This window comes from Cervus elaphus, chromosome 5, assembly GCF_910594005.1.
Source record: "Cervus elaphus chromosome 5, mCerEla1.1, whole genome shotgun sequence".
NCBI classification, from domain to species: domain Eukaryota; kingdom Metazoa; phylum Chordata; class Mammalia; order Artiodactyla; family Cervidae; genus Cervus; species Cervus elaphus.
The window spans coordinates 99,801,959-99,820,464 of record NC_057819.1 but is presented as its reverse complement, the minus strand read 5'-3'; the positions used below and the strand labels follow the sequence as shown (position 1 = coordinate 99,820,464).

The 18,506-nt window shown below is 52.5% G+C and overlaps 2 protein-coding genes and 1 non-coding gene across 7 annotated transcripts; all 3 read right to left on the bottom strand.

Moving 5' to 3' along the window:
• Positions 1-78: 78 nt before the first annotated feature.
• TNFSF13 (TNF superfamily member 13) lies at positions 79-3,669 on the bottom strand. 4 transcript variants are annotated; one of them, XM_043903710.1, is made up of 8 exons: positions 2,423-3,667; positions 1,990-2,068; positions 1,807-1,854; positions 1,545-1,663; positions 1,192-1,330; positions 823-946; positions 647-673; positions 79-406 (listed from the first exon to the last, which is right to left on the bottom strand). In XM_043903710.1, exons 1-6 carry the CDS (start codon positions 2,678-2,680, stop codon positions 837-839), a joined length of 753 nt encoding a protein of 250 aa, XP_043759645.1. In that variant the 5' UTR covers positions 2,681-3,667; the 3' UTR covers positions 79-406; positions 647-673; positions 823-836. The 4 variants fall into 4 exon arrangements, with proteins under 4 accessions (XP_043759645.1, XP_043759646.1, XP_043759647.1 ...); XM_043903711.1 differs by lacking the exon at positions 647-673; XM_043903712.1 differs by having other exon boundaries at positions 79-946; positions 2,002-2,068; positions 2,423-3,669.
• A 226-nt stretch (positions 3,670-3,895) lies between these two features.
• Positions 3,896-12,346, bottom strand: LOC122694670 (tumor necrosis factor ligand superfamily member 12-like). 2 transcript variants are annotated; one of them, XM_043903707.1, is made up of 7 exons: positions 11,992-12,346; positions 11,797-11,844; positions 11,170-11,242; positions 10,463-10,516; positions 10,343-10,378; positions 4,818-4,942; positions 3,896-4,632 (listed from the first exon to the last, which is right to left on the bottom strand). In XM_043903707.1, the coding sequence occupies exons 1-7, from the start codon at positions 12,166-12,168 to the stop codon at positions 4,381-4,383; spliced, it is 765 nt and encodes a 254-aa protein (XP_043759642.1). In that variant the 5' UTR covers positions 12,169-12,346; the 3' UTR covers positions 3,896-4,380. The 2 variants fall into 2 exon arrangements, with proteins under 2 accessions (XP_043759642.1, XP_043759641.1); XM_043903706.1 differs by having other exon boundaries at positions 11,797-11,847; positions 11,992-12,250.
• Positions 8,440-8,511, bottom strand: TRNAC-GCA. Its single transcript has one exon. It is a non-coding gene; the product is annotated as a tRNA-Cys (tRNA).
• Positions 12,347-18,506: the final 6,160 nt, after the last annotated feature.

Here is an 18,506-nt window from a genome sequence, read left to right as displayed (position 1 = left end):
AGCGCGTCGGAAGAGGGCTGGGAGGTCCCCGTGCGTGGACGGAGCTGAGGCACAGCAGTGGGGGAAATGGATCCAAGGTCTTATTTATTTAGTCTTTATTTTTTAATTTTAGGCAGGGCTTGCGCAGAAAGGAGAGATCAGAGGAGTGAGACAGGAACAGGACTGGGGCGTACGATTTAGCCAAGGCGACCCGGCCTGCCGGGCCACGATAGTGGACAGAGTGAAGGCAAAACTTGGGACCTGAAGAGTAGTGGTGTGGCTGCAAGGGGGCCGTCGTCATCGGGCACCCTCTGCAGACCGGCGCCTAACAATTACACCTCTGGAGATAGTAATGGAAACTGGAGCCCAGTAGATGGAGAGCGAAGTGAGGATGGGGCTTCTTGTTGTGTGAAGAGGCAGAGGGTACCTAAAGAGAGATGTGGTGTAAAGAACCAGGAGTTTGTCTGAGCGGAGGAAGAACTCGTGGACATTTGCCAACCGACAGGATGGTTGTCTCAAACCGCCGCTAGATGGTGGTGCTGTTCTGGAAGCATTCCAGTGGGACCCAGAGCAAGTCTAGACAAAGCCTGGCATTTCCCACCCCCACCCCTACCCTACTCCCTCAAGAATTTGGGGCTGGATGGAGAAAAAGAACAAGCTATTATACCTCTTTAATATCCATGAATTCAAAGTCCTGGGGGTGAGGGTGGGAAGAAGGGAGAGTCATGAGCTGTCAAACCTGGGGGCAGAGGCAGGCCTCTGTGCCTGACTGTTCCCTGTCCATTGTCAGCTCTTGGCCATCTCCAAAGTGTACCCACCCTGGTCTTCCAAGCTCAGAACTACCTTTTACAACACAGTCACAGTTTCACAAGCCCCAGGAAGGTTCCATGTGGAGAGAGGCTAAGTTTGGCCCTTGCCCGAGGGATTACAACACTCAAGATATCCCCCTGGTGTAAATGGAAGACACCTGAGAAAGGGAAGAAAACAGATGCTCAGTGAAGCACAGCCATGCAGATAATCTGATGTTTCCCCTCCCTTATCCAGCTCAACCTTATGTTTGCCTCCTGTAAGGACTAAGGCATTCTGTCCTTCATTCCTCACTCGGCCTCTACACCCCGGCTTCCAAGCCCCTGCCATAGCTCCCCCACTGTTGGCCCAGGTCAGGGATCTGCTCCCCTCACATCCACCCTCCACCGCCCACCCACCTCTCACCTGCACTGTAGCAGCTGTTGTAGGCCCAGTCAGGGTTGGACGGCATGCTTTGTATGCATCGGAATAGAGTCTCCTGCCTTCCTTGTCCCTCCCGAGATACCATCTGACCCATGGTGAAAGTCTCATCATGAAACAGGACCTGACAGGGAAGGGAGAGGATGCTGAAGAAAGTGGGCTGGCGTGGCTCGGGTCTGGGCAGCCTCAGGAGCCCTGACAAAGGAGCAGAGGAATGAAGAAGGGCCCTCTAAGTGGGGTATGACTAGGGGTTGAGAAACCTCAGTGCTGGGGTACAAGGCTTTGGGAAAACAGACCTCCAGGCCCTCAGGTGAGGCTCAGGGGATATTTGGGGTTACCTGGCTGTACAGCAGATAAACTCCAGCATCCCAGACTCGAACAACATATCCTTGGGCCTCCAAGCCTCGCCCACGCTGGAGAGCTGGTTGCCACATCACCTCTGTCACATCGGAGTCCTCTGGAGGCAAAGAATGTGGCAGTGAGGATTTCTGTGCACACTCAGACACTTATTCTCTAAGGTTCTCTTTGGCCGATGTGCCAGTCCTACACTTCCTAGATCTTGCCCTCCACCCCAAAGTCATGATTGAAAATAGTGCTCACCCTTGGAGGTGATGTTAATGGGAACGAGGTGCAGAACTGAGCGCTTCTCTGGGGAGAGAGGGAGGAGATCTCAGCAGTTGCGCGGCTGTCAGCCCTCCGCCCTCGCCCTGGCTCAGGGTTGCAGTCTCCAGATCCCCCTGCTGTGGATCACCTCCCACCCCTGCTGCACCCCGGAGGCCTCACTCTTCTGTTTACGGGTGAGCACTGCTCTCCTTCTCCGGGATCTCTCCCCATTCTCCTGGCCTTCTGTGCCATCAGGGCTCTGCTCATGGAAAGAGGGTCAGGGTTAGGCTAAGATGCAAGGGTCCCAGAAAGCCTTTCCCCAGCCCCACCCCCACCTCCCACCTGCCCCAGGAATGCCTCACATCTCTCCTGCACCTTTCCCCAGCAACCTGAGTCTGGGTACTGGCTCTCCTCCAGAATCTGTTAGGTATGAGAAGCATTAATCTTTAACAATTTCCTTTCCTGGAATGGTTGCTCCCTTGACCTCCAAACCCTGGGACCCTCTCTTGCACCCATTCCAAACTTAGCCGACCAAGCAGCTGGAACCGAGAGACCCAGAGCCCACCCTGCCACGCATCCTTTTTTTGCCAGACATGCTTCTCCCCTCACTCACCTGCTCCTGGAGATTCAGCCACGGATTCCCTTCCCCCTTCTCGGAGGGCCCTCCGTTCCTCTGCAGCCGGGTCACCTCTCTCCTTAAGGTCTGCAGCTCGGTTTGTTGGGTCAGCAGAACCATGGCACAAGCCACAGCCCCCAGAGCCGCCCCCCAACTCAACCAGAGGGCAACTGAGAGCGCCGGCTCTCGGACGGAGCCCCCCATGTCTCCCTGGGGCCCTTTGGGGCTTAGCAAGGAAGGAGATGAGGCTGGCATGAGCTGGGGACCCTGCCAACAGCTGTGGTCTCAGGAGTGGGATGGCAAGGAGGTGACGGGGAGGGTAGGGGTGCAGGCAGTGGTGCAGAAGGGAAGAAGGGCGTTACGCAAGGGAGGAATAAAAAGGAACTTGAGAATAAAAAGAAGGGAGGCGGGAAGCAAGCTGGGGCACTGCTGGTGCTCTTGGCACCCTGCTGCGGGGCCAGCACTGTCCCGAGACCCCTCACCTCCTCCAGCCTCAGAAGAATTTGGTGTTAGTCTCTCTAGGAAGGACAGGGCTGCCAGTGACACCCAGGAGGAGCGGCCAGAGCGCAGGAACCCCGGGGCGGCCCCAGAAGTGGGGGAGGGAAGGTTGGCTGGCTCTGGGGCATGGTGCCAGGAGCCGGGATGGAGAGACGTGCTGGGCAGCACCGAGGGTCAAGGGCTGAGAGTGGAAGACCCTCGCGCCCAGGCACAGGTGAAATCTCCAGGGCAGTCTGCTGACGGTGACTGAAGGTGGGAGAGGAGGGGAGGAGAGGGGGTCAGTGGGGAGGAGAACCAGGGTCGGGGAAGCAAGGAACTGGCTGAGTTCCGGGGTTAAGGCCAGGCCGGGTGTGTTGGAAGAAGGCCTGCACTACTCTCTCTGCTGAACTTGGCAAGCGGGACTTCCTGTTTCCCCAGAAACACTTACATAAGGCTCTGGACAAATGAGAAAGAGACAGCCAGAGCGCCCCACCACTGTAGGACTCCTGCCTGGACCCTTCGGCACAGCTTCCCGTGTTCCTGGGCCCTAGTGTCCCACTTCCTGACCCTGAGCCCCCACATCGTGCCTGCTTCCCCGCCCCCCAGCCCCGCTTCCCCGCTCCCTGCGCCAAGTCCCAGCCCAGGCTGGTGCCAGCACCTGCTGCAGGTGCCCAGGCTGCCAAGAGGAAGGGCTGCTGCTCCTCCCAGCCCAGGGATTCCCCACAGGAGGAAGCCCGCCTCCTAGGTAAATCAGGCAACTTCTGCTGGACCTTGGGCAGAGAATTGATTTTTTTTTTCTTCCTGGCAGTTTGCCTTTTGACTCTTTTCTCCTGCCTGGGACTTCAAGGCACGTAGGTCTCTGTGCCCAAGCCTGGATGTCGTCCTGGAATTCCAGGTGACCGTCTCCCCCAACCCCCCACCTCCCAGACCCCCCTTCCAATGGCCCTCAGCTACCCTGAGGATATCCTCTAAGCCCCAATAAAGAGAGCAACCATGACTTATTCTCTTTAATATCCACTTATCAACATTTAGTCACAATAATAATAAAAATAATATCTGTTTTAAAAATCCACAGGGAATTATCAGGGGAGGAGCCTGTCCTGGTCTCTGACCCCTCACATTCGGGAACTCCTGGCCTAGTCCCAGTCTCTCTGGCATCCGGCCCCTCTTAGTGCCTGAAGAGGGGGTGTGGAGGACCCATCATCACCCAGAGTGCAGTAAACACAGTGTCCTGGGGGGCTGCACCAGGGCTGGGGAGTCAGGAGATAAATGGGGTTGGGGAGCTAGTGGGGTGGAGAGCTGGAGGTGGGGAGAGCTGTCAGAGAGGCTGGGAATACTTGTGTGGCGTGGACATCACGTGAGCCCTGGCAGCCTGGGGGAGAGGCAGGTCTGGGGGAGGAGCAGCTCAGGGTGGGGCAGAGGGGACAGGGGTGCTCAGAGAGCGGCCGTGGGGACAAGCCACTGGAGACCGGGGCCCTTCAGTGAACTTGGAAGAGTCCAAAGTAGGTGAGGAAGGGGGCAGCCTTGAGTTGGGTCTGGGGGAGGGTGCGGATCCGCAGGGAGGACCCTCGCCGAAGGCGCAAGAGCCCTGACACCTGGCAGAGACGGAGCTGGGGCCCGGGGGAACTGGCCGCAGTGGCCGAGAATTCCTCCAGGCAGCGCAGGGCCAGCGTGTCATCCACCAGCAAGTCCAGCTTCAGGTAGACAGCCTTCCCCTCATCAAAGTGCACCTGGGGGGGCGGGGGAGGGGCGGAGTCCAGGCCCTCTGCTTCATCTCAGGTGTCCTTAGAGGCCCAAGGCTCCTCTCAGCCCAAACCCCACGCTCCCCCTCCCCTCCTTTAACTTGCCCCCAACCTCGAAGCCCAACCCTCCTCCTTCAGTTCCGGCTTTACCCGTGGAGCCAGGTGGGGCTTACCTGACAGTACAGGTAGTAGAGCCCAGCCAGGGTGACCATAAATTGCCCGGTCTGGCAGTCATAGCGCAGGGGGTTGGAGCTGTTGATTTTGGCCTCCTCCCAGCCACTCACCGTCCCGTCCACACCTGAATGTGGGTGTTCAGAGACAGGGGGAAATCCCTCTAAAGAACTTTCTCACACTGGCCAGTGAGTCACAGAATTTATAAACCTTTGGGCCCACTTTACCCAGACGATATCTAGGAGGCCCAGGGCAAGGGAGGAGCCATGGCCTCGGGAGCTGGGAGTGTGATAGGAAGTTAGGTGAAGAAACCCAACATAGAGGACTAGAATGATAGACAGCAAGTTCTCACCAGCTGCTTCTGGAGAGAGGAGTAGGACTCAAGAAGCATGGGGGCTTTTATAGGTTGTGTCTGCACCATTTGCTCTTTTACTTGGAGAAGGTATGGATGCATTACTTGAATCATAAATTACTTGGGTTATTAAAATTAAAAATGATCAAAAGGAAAAAGATAAAAACAAAAAATTAAAAATAATAAAATGGTACCCAAATCTCCATCCATTAATGAATGGATAAGGAAAATTAAGTCCATACAATGGGATATTACTCAGCCATAAAAAGAAATGGAGTACTAATGCATGCTACAATGTGGAGGAAACTTGAAAACATTATGCTAAGTGAAAGAAGCTAGTCACAAAGGATCACATGTTCTATGAACGTCCAGGTGGCACAGTGGTAAAGAATCTGCATGCCCATGAAGGAGACACAAGAGATGGGGGTTCGATCCCTGGGTCTAGAAGATCCCCTGGAGTTGGAAATGGCAACCCACTCTAGTATTCTTGCCTCGAGAATCTCATGGACAGAGGAGCCTGGAGGGCTACAGTCCATGGGGTCGCAAAGAGTCAGACATGACTAAGCGACTGAACATGCATGCACATGAAATTTCCAAATTAAAAAAAAAAAAGAAATTTCCAAATAAACAAATACATAGAGACAAAAAGTAGATTAGCGGTTGCTTAGGGCTGGAGGGGATCAGGGAAATACAGTGTGGTGGGTGAAGTGTACACGGTTTCTTTTTGAGGTAATGAAGACTCTCAAATTACTGTAGTGATGGTCATACAATTCTGTGACTATACTAAAAACTTAACTGTACATTTTAAAAAGGGGAATTATATAGTATGTGAATTATATCTCAATAAAGCTGTTAACAACAACAAAACTAGAGTAAAGGTAATTGCAAACTGTAAAGAAGACAAATAATCAAATCACAAAGCAGGGTCTCAAATGACTTCCCAGTCCTCCATGAGCACCCCTGTTTACCTCTCAGATCTAATCTCACACATTCCTCCAAGTCACAAGACTCCAGGCCCTCAGGCCCACTTTCTGTTCCTGCCAGGCACCAAGCTCTCTGTTTCCACAGGGTTTTTACTGCTTTTCCCTCCCCCCGGGATTCCTCCCTCCCTTCAGTCAGTCTGGTCACTCTGAGTGACCTCCCCAGGCCTCCCAGTCTGAAATATTAATAGCTAGTCTCCATTAAACTCTCCTCCACTCACCGCATCTCTCTCACAGCAGTCACCAAGGACAGAAATCATCTTTATTTCCTTCTGTGATAGTTTGGGGTCTGCCTCCCCCAAGGAGCAGGGGGATTGGTCTGGTTACTGCACCCCAGGCCCTGCAGCTGGGCCTGCTCTGAGCAGACACTGAGCACGTGCTGGTGGGAAGAAGACAGAGGGGACGAAGAGGCTGTAGAGACAGCTGTCTCTTGTTTGGGTCCACAGGCTGCTCTCCAGGGCTTCCTGCACCTCATCTCAGTAGCCTGGGAAGCTTCCTTCCTAGCAACCCCATCCTCTGCCTGCCCCAGGGCGCTGTCCTGGTTCCTTTCTCAAGAACATAATGCTCACAGGGCATTTTCATCCCTACCTATGGGTTGCCTTGGCTTTTATTTCGCAAGACTCCAATCTGAGTCTCCAGCTCTGCCTGTGCCTGCCCCTCCTGACACTGCTACCTGCCTGCCATTAGAGTAACCTCCCCATGCTCCCCACTTCAAACTCACCTAGACCAAAACTGAGCCTGCCCCCCCAACCCCAAATTTGCTTGACTGTCTGCATTCCACATTGGGCTCCTGGTTCTGCCTCTTATCAAGCACCCAAGCCTCTCTCTCCTTCACCAGCTTTATCCACTGATCACCAGTTCCTAGCAAGCCTGCCACCTAAGTAGGTGTCTCCCTCCCCTGTGTGTGTGGACTCGGCCATTTCTCACTGGGGCTCTTTTCAGGCTCCTTCCTCTTTAGGCTCCCTGTTTCCACCAGGAGTAAACTGCCTGCTCCAGTTTACTCACCACACTACACAGAGGCATAGAGTGATGTTTCTCAGATGCAGACGTGAGACTGTCTCTTCCTGATTTGACTTCAGAATAACCTCCAGACTCCAACTGTGACCTGGCTCTATATGCTTCTCCAGCCTCACCCCATCCTGCTCTTCTGGATCTGTCTCCTTAACCACATCGAGCCGCTTGCTCCCCGTCCTCCAGCCTTATCAGACTCTTGGCAAACTCTGGGCTTTTGTACAAGTGGCCCTGCTCCTCTGTCCATCTTATACTCACACTTGGATAAGAGCCCATGCCTCCTTGGGGAAGAGTCCCTGACTCCATTGTAAAGTTGTCTTCCTCTGCTGGCCATGTGTCTCTTGCTACTTTCATTATTATTCTTGTCATATCACATTGTAATTTACAAATTTATATGCTTGCCTCCTCTCCTAGACAGCAGTTCCTTGCAAATAGGTCTGGATATTACTCAGTGTGGGCACCTAGCTGGGTCCATACAAACAGTAGCACCTCAACTCATGTGTGCTGAGTCAACAAATGAGTAAATGTCTGGGTAACTGCTGAAATAATGGTCCAGACAGAAGGGAGGAAGGCTGGCCTGAGGCATGAAGAGTAGGGGGAAGAAGGAGAAAGGGCATTCCTGGCTAGGGAACTAGTTTGAGCTCGTTGTGGCTAAGGGCATGGTGTGCCTGAGACCATGGTATCACTAAATTTCATTCTTTACTGCCCGGCAATCATCCTTTTTCCCCACTAGGCTTGCTTTTCATGGTCCCTCCTGCCCATCTCCCTCGATCTCCAGAGGACCCCGAAGTCATCAGGTAAGGGCTACCTTATGTCCTCCCACCCAGACCACAAACTGACTTGTTCTCATGGTCACCACTGACCCTCTTATGGTGATGAGATGACACGTCCCGTCCCTTTCTTCCTTCTGGAGTCCACCCCCTCCCACCTTCTTGGATGTTGCCTGCAGGTTCCCCCGCCCCTGCACTGGCAATCGCCTCTCACATAATGTCTGGAACACAAGCACAGCTAGCTGGATTCAAATCCTGGCCCCACCTCTTAGCATCATCATGACCTGGACAGGTTACCGTCATCTCTATCTGTGAAAAGAAGATGCCTGGATTATCTTCCTTTTAGGACTCTTTCAAGGATTAAGTGAGTGAGTGAGTGAGTGAATGAAGTTGCTCAGTCGTATCCAACTCTTTGCGACCCCGTGGACTGTAGCCTACCAGGCTCCTCCGTCCATGGGATTCTCTAGGCAAGAATACTGGAGTGGGTTGCCATTTCCTTCTCCAGGGGATCTTCCCAACCCAGGGATCGAACCTAGGTCTCCTGCGCTGCAGGCAGACGCTTTAACCTCTGAGCCACCAGGGAAGCCCCCTTTCAAGGATTAGGTGAGATTAAACACTGATTCCGTGGTGGCTCAGACAGTAAAGTGTCTGCCCACAATGCGGGAGACCCGGGTTCGATCCCTGGGACAGGAAGATCCTCTGGGGAAGGAAATGGCAACCCACTCCAGTACTCTTGCCTGGAAGATCCCATGGACGGAGGAGCCCGGTAGGCTACAGTCCATGGGGTCGCAAAGAGTCGGACACGACTGAGCAACTTCACTTCAAACACTGAATAGGTATTAGTTATGATTCAGGCAGTATTGCTTAAAGACTGAACTTTTCCTGGATTCACATCCTTCTCTACCTCCTGGCCCATTTCTCTGCTTCTGTTACAGAGAAACTTCTGGAGAGGGTTGTCACTGTCTCTGATTCCTATTTCCGATTTTCCCTTAACCCAGTCCACACTGGCTTCCAACCTAACCACACCAGACACCGCCCTTGTCAAGGTCACCAGTTGACTTTGAATGTTACTAAATGCAGCAGTCATTTCTCTGTTCTCATCTCATGTGACCACTCAGCTGCATTCAACATAGACAGCCACATCCTCCTTCTTGAAACTATGTCTTCTCTGAGGCTCCAGGACACTGCCCTCCCTGGGTTTCTTCCCCTCTCTCTGGCTGCTTCTCAGTCTCTGCTGGATTCTCCTACTCTGCTCCAAGAGCCTCAGGGCTTTCCTTGTGGAGCCCCCTTTCCTCAAGGGCGTCTCATCCAGTCCTGTAGCTTTAAATACCATCCATCTGATGATGACTCCTGACTCTACACACTCTGCCCAGGTCTGAGCTACTCACCAAGTCCAGCTAACTATCTGTGAAACTCACTTGTTTATTATTATTTATCCACTTAGTTATTATTAGCTCTCAAATTCAATTATTAATTTACATGCCCCCCAACCTATTTCCTTCCTGGTTAACACCACTTTAATAAAAGACATCATTATTCTCAAAGATGCCCAACTTAAAAATCTAGAAGTCATTCCTTCCCCCACCCTCCCTTATCCTGCTCCAGCAAGTCCTTCTCTTGAAACTACACACTGAATCCATTTACTTCTCTCCATCTCAGCTGCCAACCCTAAACTAAGTCACTCTCATGTCTTGCCTCCTGGCCTATCACATGGAAGGGGATTCCAGGTGAACAAACAGTATGTCCAAAGTCCAGAAGAAGTACATTGGTGGGGAGGGGGTGTCAGCCAACAAGTGTCGAGAGGGCATAAGGATGCGTCAGGAAAAGAGGTTAAGACCAGAGCGTGGAGAGGCTGGAAGCCAAGCAGAAAAGCAATAGAAGAATGAGAGACAGGCTTAAGGAGGCTGAACTTGGCAACACCAGGTGGGACACAGTAGGGGTGGGGAAAGTCTAGAATGGGGAAGGATCTGGAGACTGAGTTTGAGGTTCTGAGGTCATGGTGCTGAGGTGGGGGTGGGGTGGGGATGGAAAAGATCAGAGACTGGAAATATTTAGAGAAAAATGATCAGAGCATGAAAACTCTTGGAATATGGAGGGGAAAGAAGGCGGGGGGGATCAAAGATGCTTCTTGGAGATGAGCGAGGGCTGAAGGTGGTTTGGTGGGGGGATATGCCTGGTCTCTGAAAGGGGAAGGGGTCTCCCTGGGGTCCCATGTCTGAGTCACAGAGAAAGTCCAGTTTTGGGAGCCAAGAGAAGTGAGCCCTAAGCATTTTCTTGAACTGGCTTTTGGAGTTCTCATGTTGAAGGTGGAGATGGGGGTGGGAAGTCAAGGTTTGGGAGGGGGTCCCTTGTCCAGAAGGCCAGGGCTGTGAGGGTAAGAGAAGAGCTTGGGGGGGCGGGGGGCGGGGTCTCACCTGCCTGTGCTCCGTCTTGTCCTGGCTGTGGGTGAACTGTAAGACACAGGAAAGGGGTGGTGAGCCCTGCCCTGTGCCTCAGCCACCCCTTCTCCCCGGGCATGGCTCCCCATCACCCACCTTCATAGTGGGCTGCAACTGCTCTGCATGCCCGTGGTTTCCGGCCTTTAGATGCTGAGGATCAAAGAAAGACAGATGGGCAAGCAGTCCCTGTGTCTGGGGTGTGGGTGGCCAGAAGCTACTCTCTCAGCCCCGTTCCCCCCAGTACCCTGGCATCCTTATTCTTGTTCAGTCTCCTGGTCTCAAAAACCTCAGGCCTTATCTTCCTCCACAGGTATAGCCACTGATAATTTATCATCCAAAATGGGATGCTTCTGAGTGCAAGAGGGGATTATTAATCATCACATTGAGCCCACAGGTGTAAGCCTGCAAGCCTGGATACATGGTCACAGGGTCACCCCAGTCACAAGTCTTTGCTTTTGGGGGCTCGGGCCTCTGATTCCCCTGAAATACCTTGTCTTCATCAGGACCTCAGGAGCTCTCCTAACTCCTGGCCACCTGCCTTCATATTCAGGGTGGGGTCTGAGTGAGAAGCAGGTCTGTGCAATGGAAGGAGCTTCAGAGGGAAGCTCAGAATTCTAGGTTTGAGTCTCTGTGACTCTGAACCCCCCTTTTACTCTCTGTGCCTCAGTTTCTCTACCCATAAGCAAGGATAATGGATTTTGCTCTGCTGCTTCACAGGGCTGTTATGATGAACAAAACCGACAGTGAGTCCAGAAGCCACCATGATATTATGATTCCTAAGGCTGGGATAAAGGGCTGCTCACCATTTCTGCGAGGCCGAACCAGTTTCAGGAAAGGAACAGCATCCTGGCTTTCCTCGGGCTGGGGGTTCAGGTCCTAAGGGCGTTAAGGGCAGCGCTAAATCAGGATCTCACCAGGGACTCCAGGAGACACAAACTAAGACCGACAGGGGGCCCGACAGGAGGCCTGTCACGAGAGGCCCAGCGAGCAAGAGGACGGAATCCCTCAGCCAAGAGCGACCGAGGCCACCCGGAGGCAGGTTCTTGGGGTCAGGGCTCAGCCCTCACCCCTCTCCCCAAGACCAGCCACATCCCCCTAGTCCGCTTCTCTCAACCAGCAATTGGTACATCACACACACGCCCACACCCAGTCAGTGTGCACAATGAGTACACACCCTGCACACACAGCCAGCATCCCTCTTCCATAGCAGGCTCCTGCATCTCACACTCCCACGTCCCCCACAGCCAATAAACACTTGATACTTGGGTGACACCAAGGGGGCACAAACCCCTTACACACAGTTGTCACACTCTCATGTACCCAGGCATGAGAGGGCTGATGCACACATACCCCACACACATGGCTGGCACAAGCAGGGCACACACTTCCCATGCCCAGCAACCATGTCGCCAGCACCACCCCCCACTCACCAGCGGGTCCGGGTCTTCCTCTGCCACCAGGTCCCTCTGGGAAGGCTCCTGCTGGGAAGGAGGCAGCGTTACCTTGTCCTTCTCCACCTGACATCTCACCCTCCACCCACCTTCCTGGCCCCTTTTCCCCCCTGCCCACCAGCCCCATCAGATGTTCGGCACAGTCCCAGGGAGGGGTGTGCAGCCGGGCCTCACCTGGGCAAACAGCGATGCCCGGCTCCCCAGGCTGACCACGGCCAGCAGGAGGCCGAGGCAGGCCAGCACCAGGCCCAGGCCCAGCACGAGCGGGGCCAGCAGGGCGGTGCCCGGCTCCCCCCGGCGCTCCCTCCGGCTCTGGCTCCGACGGGTGGCCATGGGGCGGGGGCTGTGCATGCCTCACCGGCCCCCCATCCCGGGACCCTAGGGATAGGGGGAGGAGGAGCCGGCGGGCGGATCGGGCGGGGGAAAGGGAGGGGCCAGGGAAACGGGGCGGGAGCGGGAGGGGGGGGGCTATGAGGACAGGAAACCGGACACTGTTTGTGGTTAAACTCCGAGCTGGGCCGAGCGCAGTGCGCGGAGCGGGGCGCGCGCCGCTCGGCTTGCAGAGCCCAGAGCGGGTCCCGGCAGGGGGGCACGCACCTCCCGAGCGCGGAAAAGCGGGGCGATGTGTGTGTGAGTGTGCAGCGGGCGAGCTGGGGTGTGCGGCTGAGCTCTCTCCACGCGGGCGGCCGGCCGGCGGGAGAGAGGGAGCGAGGGTTGAAACAGCAGAAACTCCACGCGGCCTGGGTGCGGGTGGCGGGGCGGGGACACCGCCGCAACTGCGGCAGGTCTAGTCCTGCCCGAGCGAGATTACTAAATTAGGCCTCCAGGCCAAGGTGACAAGGCCACCTGTGGCTGGTCTTATTCCCTCAGTCAACACAGTTAGAGGCCAAGGCACATTCGGATTTTAGCAGCCGCACCTAAAGACATCCTCTTCCTGCAACTAACGAGAAGAGCTGAGGTCTGGCATTAATGCAGGCTGGGTTTCCACTTCTTTTAGCAAATCAGTTGGTAGTTGATTTAAACCCCAGGATCCTGCACCTGAGGAGAGCAAGCTTCTAGAACTGTGCGCCGGGAACAGCGCCCCCCACCCCCACCCCAAGTGTGTTCCCCAAATGCACTTCTCTGAAAACACACGAGCCACTTATGCAAATAATAGGGGTTACCTGGGCTCAGGGAGGAGCTACAAGGAGCTCACGGAGGTCGCTTTAAATCGACCCCAGGCGGAGTCACTTGTGCGGAGCCACCTTTAGCAAAACCAAAACACAACACCTAAGCTAATTGAAGTTTCAGCCTCTCCTAGGAGCAGAGATTTAAACCAATTAGTCTGGAATTTCCCTGATCCACTCTAGTGGGGAGGTAGTCTGCTGGATAAGATCCCTGCCCTTCCTCGCCCCAAAGGGAAGGTGACCAGGTCACCTTGCCTGAAACAATTCTTTCTTTTCTTTTGCTGATAAACACCTTGTCTCTATAAAAGATCCATTTGTTTCCTTGGAGGGCCTGTCTGCTTGTTAAATGGGATGTCTTCTGATCCCTGATTCATGAATGTTGAATAAAGTCAATTAGATCTTCAAATTTACTTGGTGGAATTTTTTCTTTTTCACACCTTGCCATGCAGGCTGCAGGATCTTAGCTCCCTGCCCTGGGATGGAACCCATGCCCCTTCCATTGGGAGTGTGGAGTCTTAACCACTGGACCTCCAGTTTGTTAAGTCTTAACCCTAGACCACCCAAAGCCAAGTTTATTACTTATCCCTTGACAGTCTGACAACACTTCAGAGGGAGATAAGTAAGGCCACAACATTTCTTAAGACTTTGAAATCTGGTTTAAAGCAGGTCTTTGCATGCTAGGGTAGGAACAGGGGTTAGTTAGAGTTGGGAAGGGTTATGATATAATAATTTAGAATGAACACCAGAAAAATGAGGGTTTTCAGGTGAGGGGTTCAAATAGTCTAGGATGCAACCTGTCAATGTTGTAGCCACACATTCCGGGAAACAAATTCACTCAGAAGGACAATGCAGATAGTGGAGTGCAGTTTATTACATCCGTGGGCCCAAGGCAGAGTCTCCTCTTAGCTAAGGACCCCGACCAGTTTTTGTGAAAACCTTATATACCCTAAGTGTACTTGCTCAAACCCACCTCCCCAAATTCCTTGAAACTAGCCTGGACAAGGTAAAAAAGAGATAAGATCAAAGTTAACCCATGATTCTTGTGTCACAAGACTAGATAAACAGTGGATATTTATCAATAGGCCTGTGGTCGTATCCAGATAAACATAATGGAATTTACCACTTTGTTCAGTTACAGAGATAATTAGCATATTCTTTTAGGCAACAGAGAGTCCAAGTACAAGTCCTGAGGCTCTTTTATCCTCGGGGTCTGGTTTTCCATTGGGATGCCATTTCTATAGACACCGGGCACAAAGTTCAGAGTCCACTGGGAGGGTGACCATGCATGTAGCCTGTTGTTCGCAGCCTGGCCTAAGATGGAGTCCAGCTCTGTCTGTTTCCTCCTTCATTCCCCCCTCTTGATGCTCTTAACTCATATTATGAGCATCATTCATAAGGATATATTGCACCCTGGCTCTTCGACCGCCAATTTGGGAGAATGACATCAACCTTCGGGTTACAAAGTTCATAATACATTGTAAAATTCAGGGTCCACAAAGCAGAAATATCAAGGCAACTATAACAATGGTAAATATAGTTTTCCATCAATCGCCCTTCACCCAAGATAGGACCGAAGTCCAGAAAGGAATGTTTTCACTTGACATTGCTTTTATCTGGTTTTTCATGTCATCTAAAGCAGTGATACATTACCAGATAAGGAATGCATACACAACATTCAACCTTAATTATAGCACAGGTCCCTCCTTGAGCAGCTGTATGTCCAAACCCATTCTATTTTGAATTACCACTTTTCTCATTTGGATTTGCTCTTCATTTAAGGCTTGGATGGCCTTTGTTCTATCTAGGAGGGCCTGTTTTGTGAAATTAATCAGGCCTCTACTTTAATCATAATATCTGTTGTCCCTATAGAGGGTATGAATATGGCAACAATATACTCATACCATTGAAACACAGGTCTTGTCCACCTAGCATGTAAATAAGGTAGATTTACTGGGGCTTGTTGTAGGTTAGGCTTTTGTTACACTGGCATTTATATCAAATATAACCCTATGACCCAAGTCTATTGACTGTAGGTCTGGCTTACACCCAGAGAGCAGGGAGAGATTATGATTGTGTCCCAGAAAAGAGCAGAATGGTTTAAAATCTCCTTGGCGGAGCGGTGACAGCCACCAGAAAGTCCATCCATCATAGACAGAGGCATAGCCCCACATACCCAACAGCTGGAGCTATTATGGAAGTTGGCGTAGGAATGTGCACGTTGATGAGACCAAGCAGCAGGAGTTGATTATGAGGCTTCATCCTCAAGGGGCTCCTCTGGGATCTTCTTTTCCTTCTTCTTAAGGATGATCTTAGTCTCTCAAGGATCAGCGGGGTCCCTCTGTGCAGTCCACTCAGCGTTTTCTGGATCTGCGTGGTATGCTCTCTTCACCCTCATATGATGGATCCAAGGGGCAATACCTGCAACTTTAACTGCAGTAGGGGTAGTTAGAATAACAGTATAAGGGCCCTTCCACCCGGGGGCTAGTAAATCAAGTTTCCGATCTTTGACCCATACTTGGTCACCAAGCGTAAACTCATGAATCTGTTCCCCAAAGGGGAACAGCACCCTTTCTTGTACAAACTTAGTTACCCAATTTATTACCTTACCCAGTTCCATCTGCTGTGAAATCCTATCCCCCCTTACCTGAGGCAAATTTGTTGACACCTGTTTTATTATGGGATGGGGACTCCCATACACAATTTCTTATGGAGAATAGCCTTGGGTCTGTGGGGTCATCCTGAGTCTGAGCAGAGTAGTCGAAATCAAATCCACCCAGGAGCAGTCAGTCTCTCTGATCCACTTGGAGAGTCTCTTTAAGTGTCAGGTTGGTTCATTCCACCATCTCAGAACTCTGGGCCTATATGCAGTGTGCAGTTTCCATTTGATGTTTAAAGTTTTGCTTACTTGTTGTACTAAATCAGCTACAAAAGCCAGGCCATTGTCTGATCCAATGCTGGTAGGAAATCCAAATCTGGGAACTATTTCCCTAAACAGTCACCAGGCTACTTCTGATGGTCTTTCAGTCCAGGTAGGAAATGCTTTTACCCATCTCGAGAACGTACATACCATGACCAGCAGGTAATGGTAGTGTTGGTGAGGTTTCATTTCAGTGAAGTCCACTCCTAGGTGTTCAAGGGGCAGCGTGCCTTTCAGCTGAATACCCGGAGGTTTTTGTCTGAATATGTGAGAGGCAGCATTAACCTGTGAGCAGGCAGCATGGCCTAGGTGGGTCACTTGGTGTGTTTGGATTACCAGAGTGTGTGCCAGCTCCTCCAGTACCAATAATTTGCCACTTGGCAATTCCCACCATCTCTTTTCAGTCTTTATGGCCCCTTCCGCTTTGGCTAACCTGACAGCCATTGTCCCTGTTTTATCAGGCTAGTGCCATCAGTATATAGGACCCAACTAGGGTCTGGACTTTGTGCCCTTCTTTAAAACAAACCCCAGATACCTTACCTCCTCCTTGCAGATCTGTGCCTTCTTCTTCGACACCGGGTAACCTGCTTCCATCAACAGCTGGAGCAGTGCTTTTGTCTCTTCCCAACCTTCTTCCTTGGTCTCGGCAGCCAGCAGCAGGTCATCCATGTATTGTAGGAGCCAACATCCATACTCTTCCAGATGGAATGAGTCCAGGTCAGAAGCCAAGGCTTCCCCAAAGATGGCTGGGGAGTTCTTACACCCTTGTGGGGGGTCCAGGTGAGCTGTTGTTTGGTGCCCCCGACTGGATCTTCCCATTCAAAGGCAAAGATGGGCTGTGATGCTGGGGTGAGGCGTATGCAGAAGGCATCCTTGAGATCTAGGCAAGTATAAACTTCAGTCCTCGGCAGGAGGAGGCTAAGTAAGGTATAGGGGTTTGGAACAGTGGGGTGTAAAGTCACAGTAGCCTGGTTGACTAGCCTGAGATCTTGTACAGGCCTATAGTCCTGTCCTTCTTCCTTTTTGACTGGCAGGATCGGCGTATTCCAAGCCGACTGGCACTCTACTAGAACGCCTGCTTGTTTCAATCTATTGATGTGGGGCAGTACGCTGGCCCGGGCCTCTATCCGTAGCAGGTACTGGCGCTTTCTAACCGGAATGGTGCCTGGTTTGAGTTCTGTTATCACTGGGGCATGATGTTTAGCCAGTCTCGGGGTGGGGGGGGAGGCATGTTGTCTTCCGCCCAGACTTCAGGGAATAATTGAGTTAGCTCTCTCTCATGCTCTTCTGGCCCACCCGGTTCTTCCTTCGGAGGCTCATGCAGCCTCCACTCATCTTGTGGGGGTATTGAGAGAGCGAGCAAATAAGTCATAGTGCCCATCTGGAAGGTGGGCCTCTCAGGGGAGAAAGTCACTTGTGCTCCTAGTTTGAAGAGCAAGTTTCTTCCCAACAGGGGTACTGGGCACTCAGGAATGTAGAGGAATTCATGAATCACTTGGTGCCCCCCCATCTGACATTTTCTGGGCTGGCAAAACAATTTAATCATCTCTTCTCCCAATACCCCAGTTACAGCGGTGGTCTTTGTGGACAGTGGTGCCACAGGTTTTGTTACTACCGACAGTTCTGCTCCTGTATCCACCATGAAGTCAATGTTTTGGTCCCCCACTTTTAAGGGCTCTCGGGGACCTGTTATCTCTGAGCCCCGGCAGCCCTATTTAATTTCCAAGTCAGCAAGCCCCACAACTGCGGGAGCTTCCTCTTCCTTCCTTGCCTTAGGGTACTCATTCTTCCAGTGGCCAAAACCTCAGCGTCGGGCACACTGGTTTGGCTGTGATGGGGCCCGGGGCCTCCACTGGGACTGGTTGAAGGGCTGTCCTGTCCCTGGGGCAGAGGAGGTTTTCCAGAGGGCCCGAGATAGACTTTCCCAGAGCAGCAGCTAGCATTGCAAATCTCTTGTCTGTCCTCTTTCGTTCCCTCCAGCTCTCAGGCAGAGCGCAGTCTCTGCTTAATTCCAACGTCTCCCTCCCCTTCCTGTCAGTACTCACCCGGAGAGGCGGATATAGCTTGGGCAGTTCGGCTGGAGCCGGATCCTGGAAGTGTTGGCCAGAGGCTTCTGCCACCGGGATTGGAGCCCGCCAAGGTGGCGGCTCTACGACCTCCGGGAGCAGCGGCTGCTGCAGGAACTTCACCTGGCCCTGGATGGGGCATTAAGGCGGCCTCCGGTCCTGGTGGAGCACTGGGCCGGCGGGCGCATCATCATCATTCAGTATGGGGGAGGGACAGGTAATCCTCGTCCAAATCCTGCCAGATCCCAGAGGGAGAAAGGGGATCTGCGTGTCTTCACCTGCTGGTCAGCAAGGCCAAACCAGAACACCACGTAGTCCAAGCTGTTTCTCCCTTAAAGTCCATTCTGCCTTGGTGGGCTTGATCAGGTGCGGATGAAAACATAGATGGATTAAATATTCCATGTTCCAGGCCATCTCCGGAAAAGCCAATTCATACTCACTTATGTATCCCCCTCATTCTAGCCTGACAATTTGGAGGGGGTCAAGAATTTCACAGCAGACAGGACACCTCCTGGGGGAGGGCAAAATACGAGCATACAA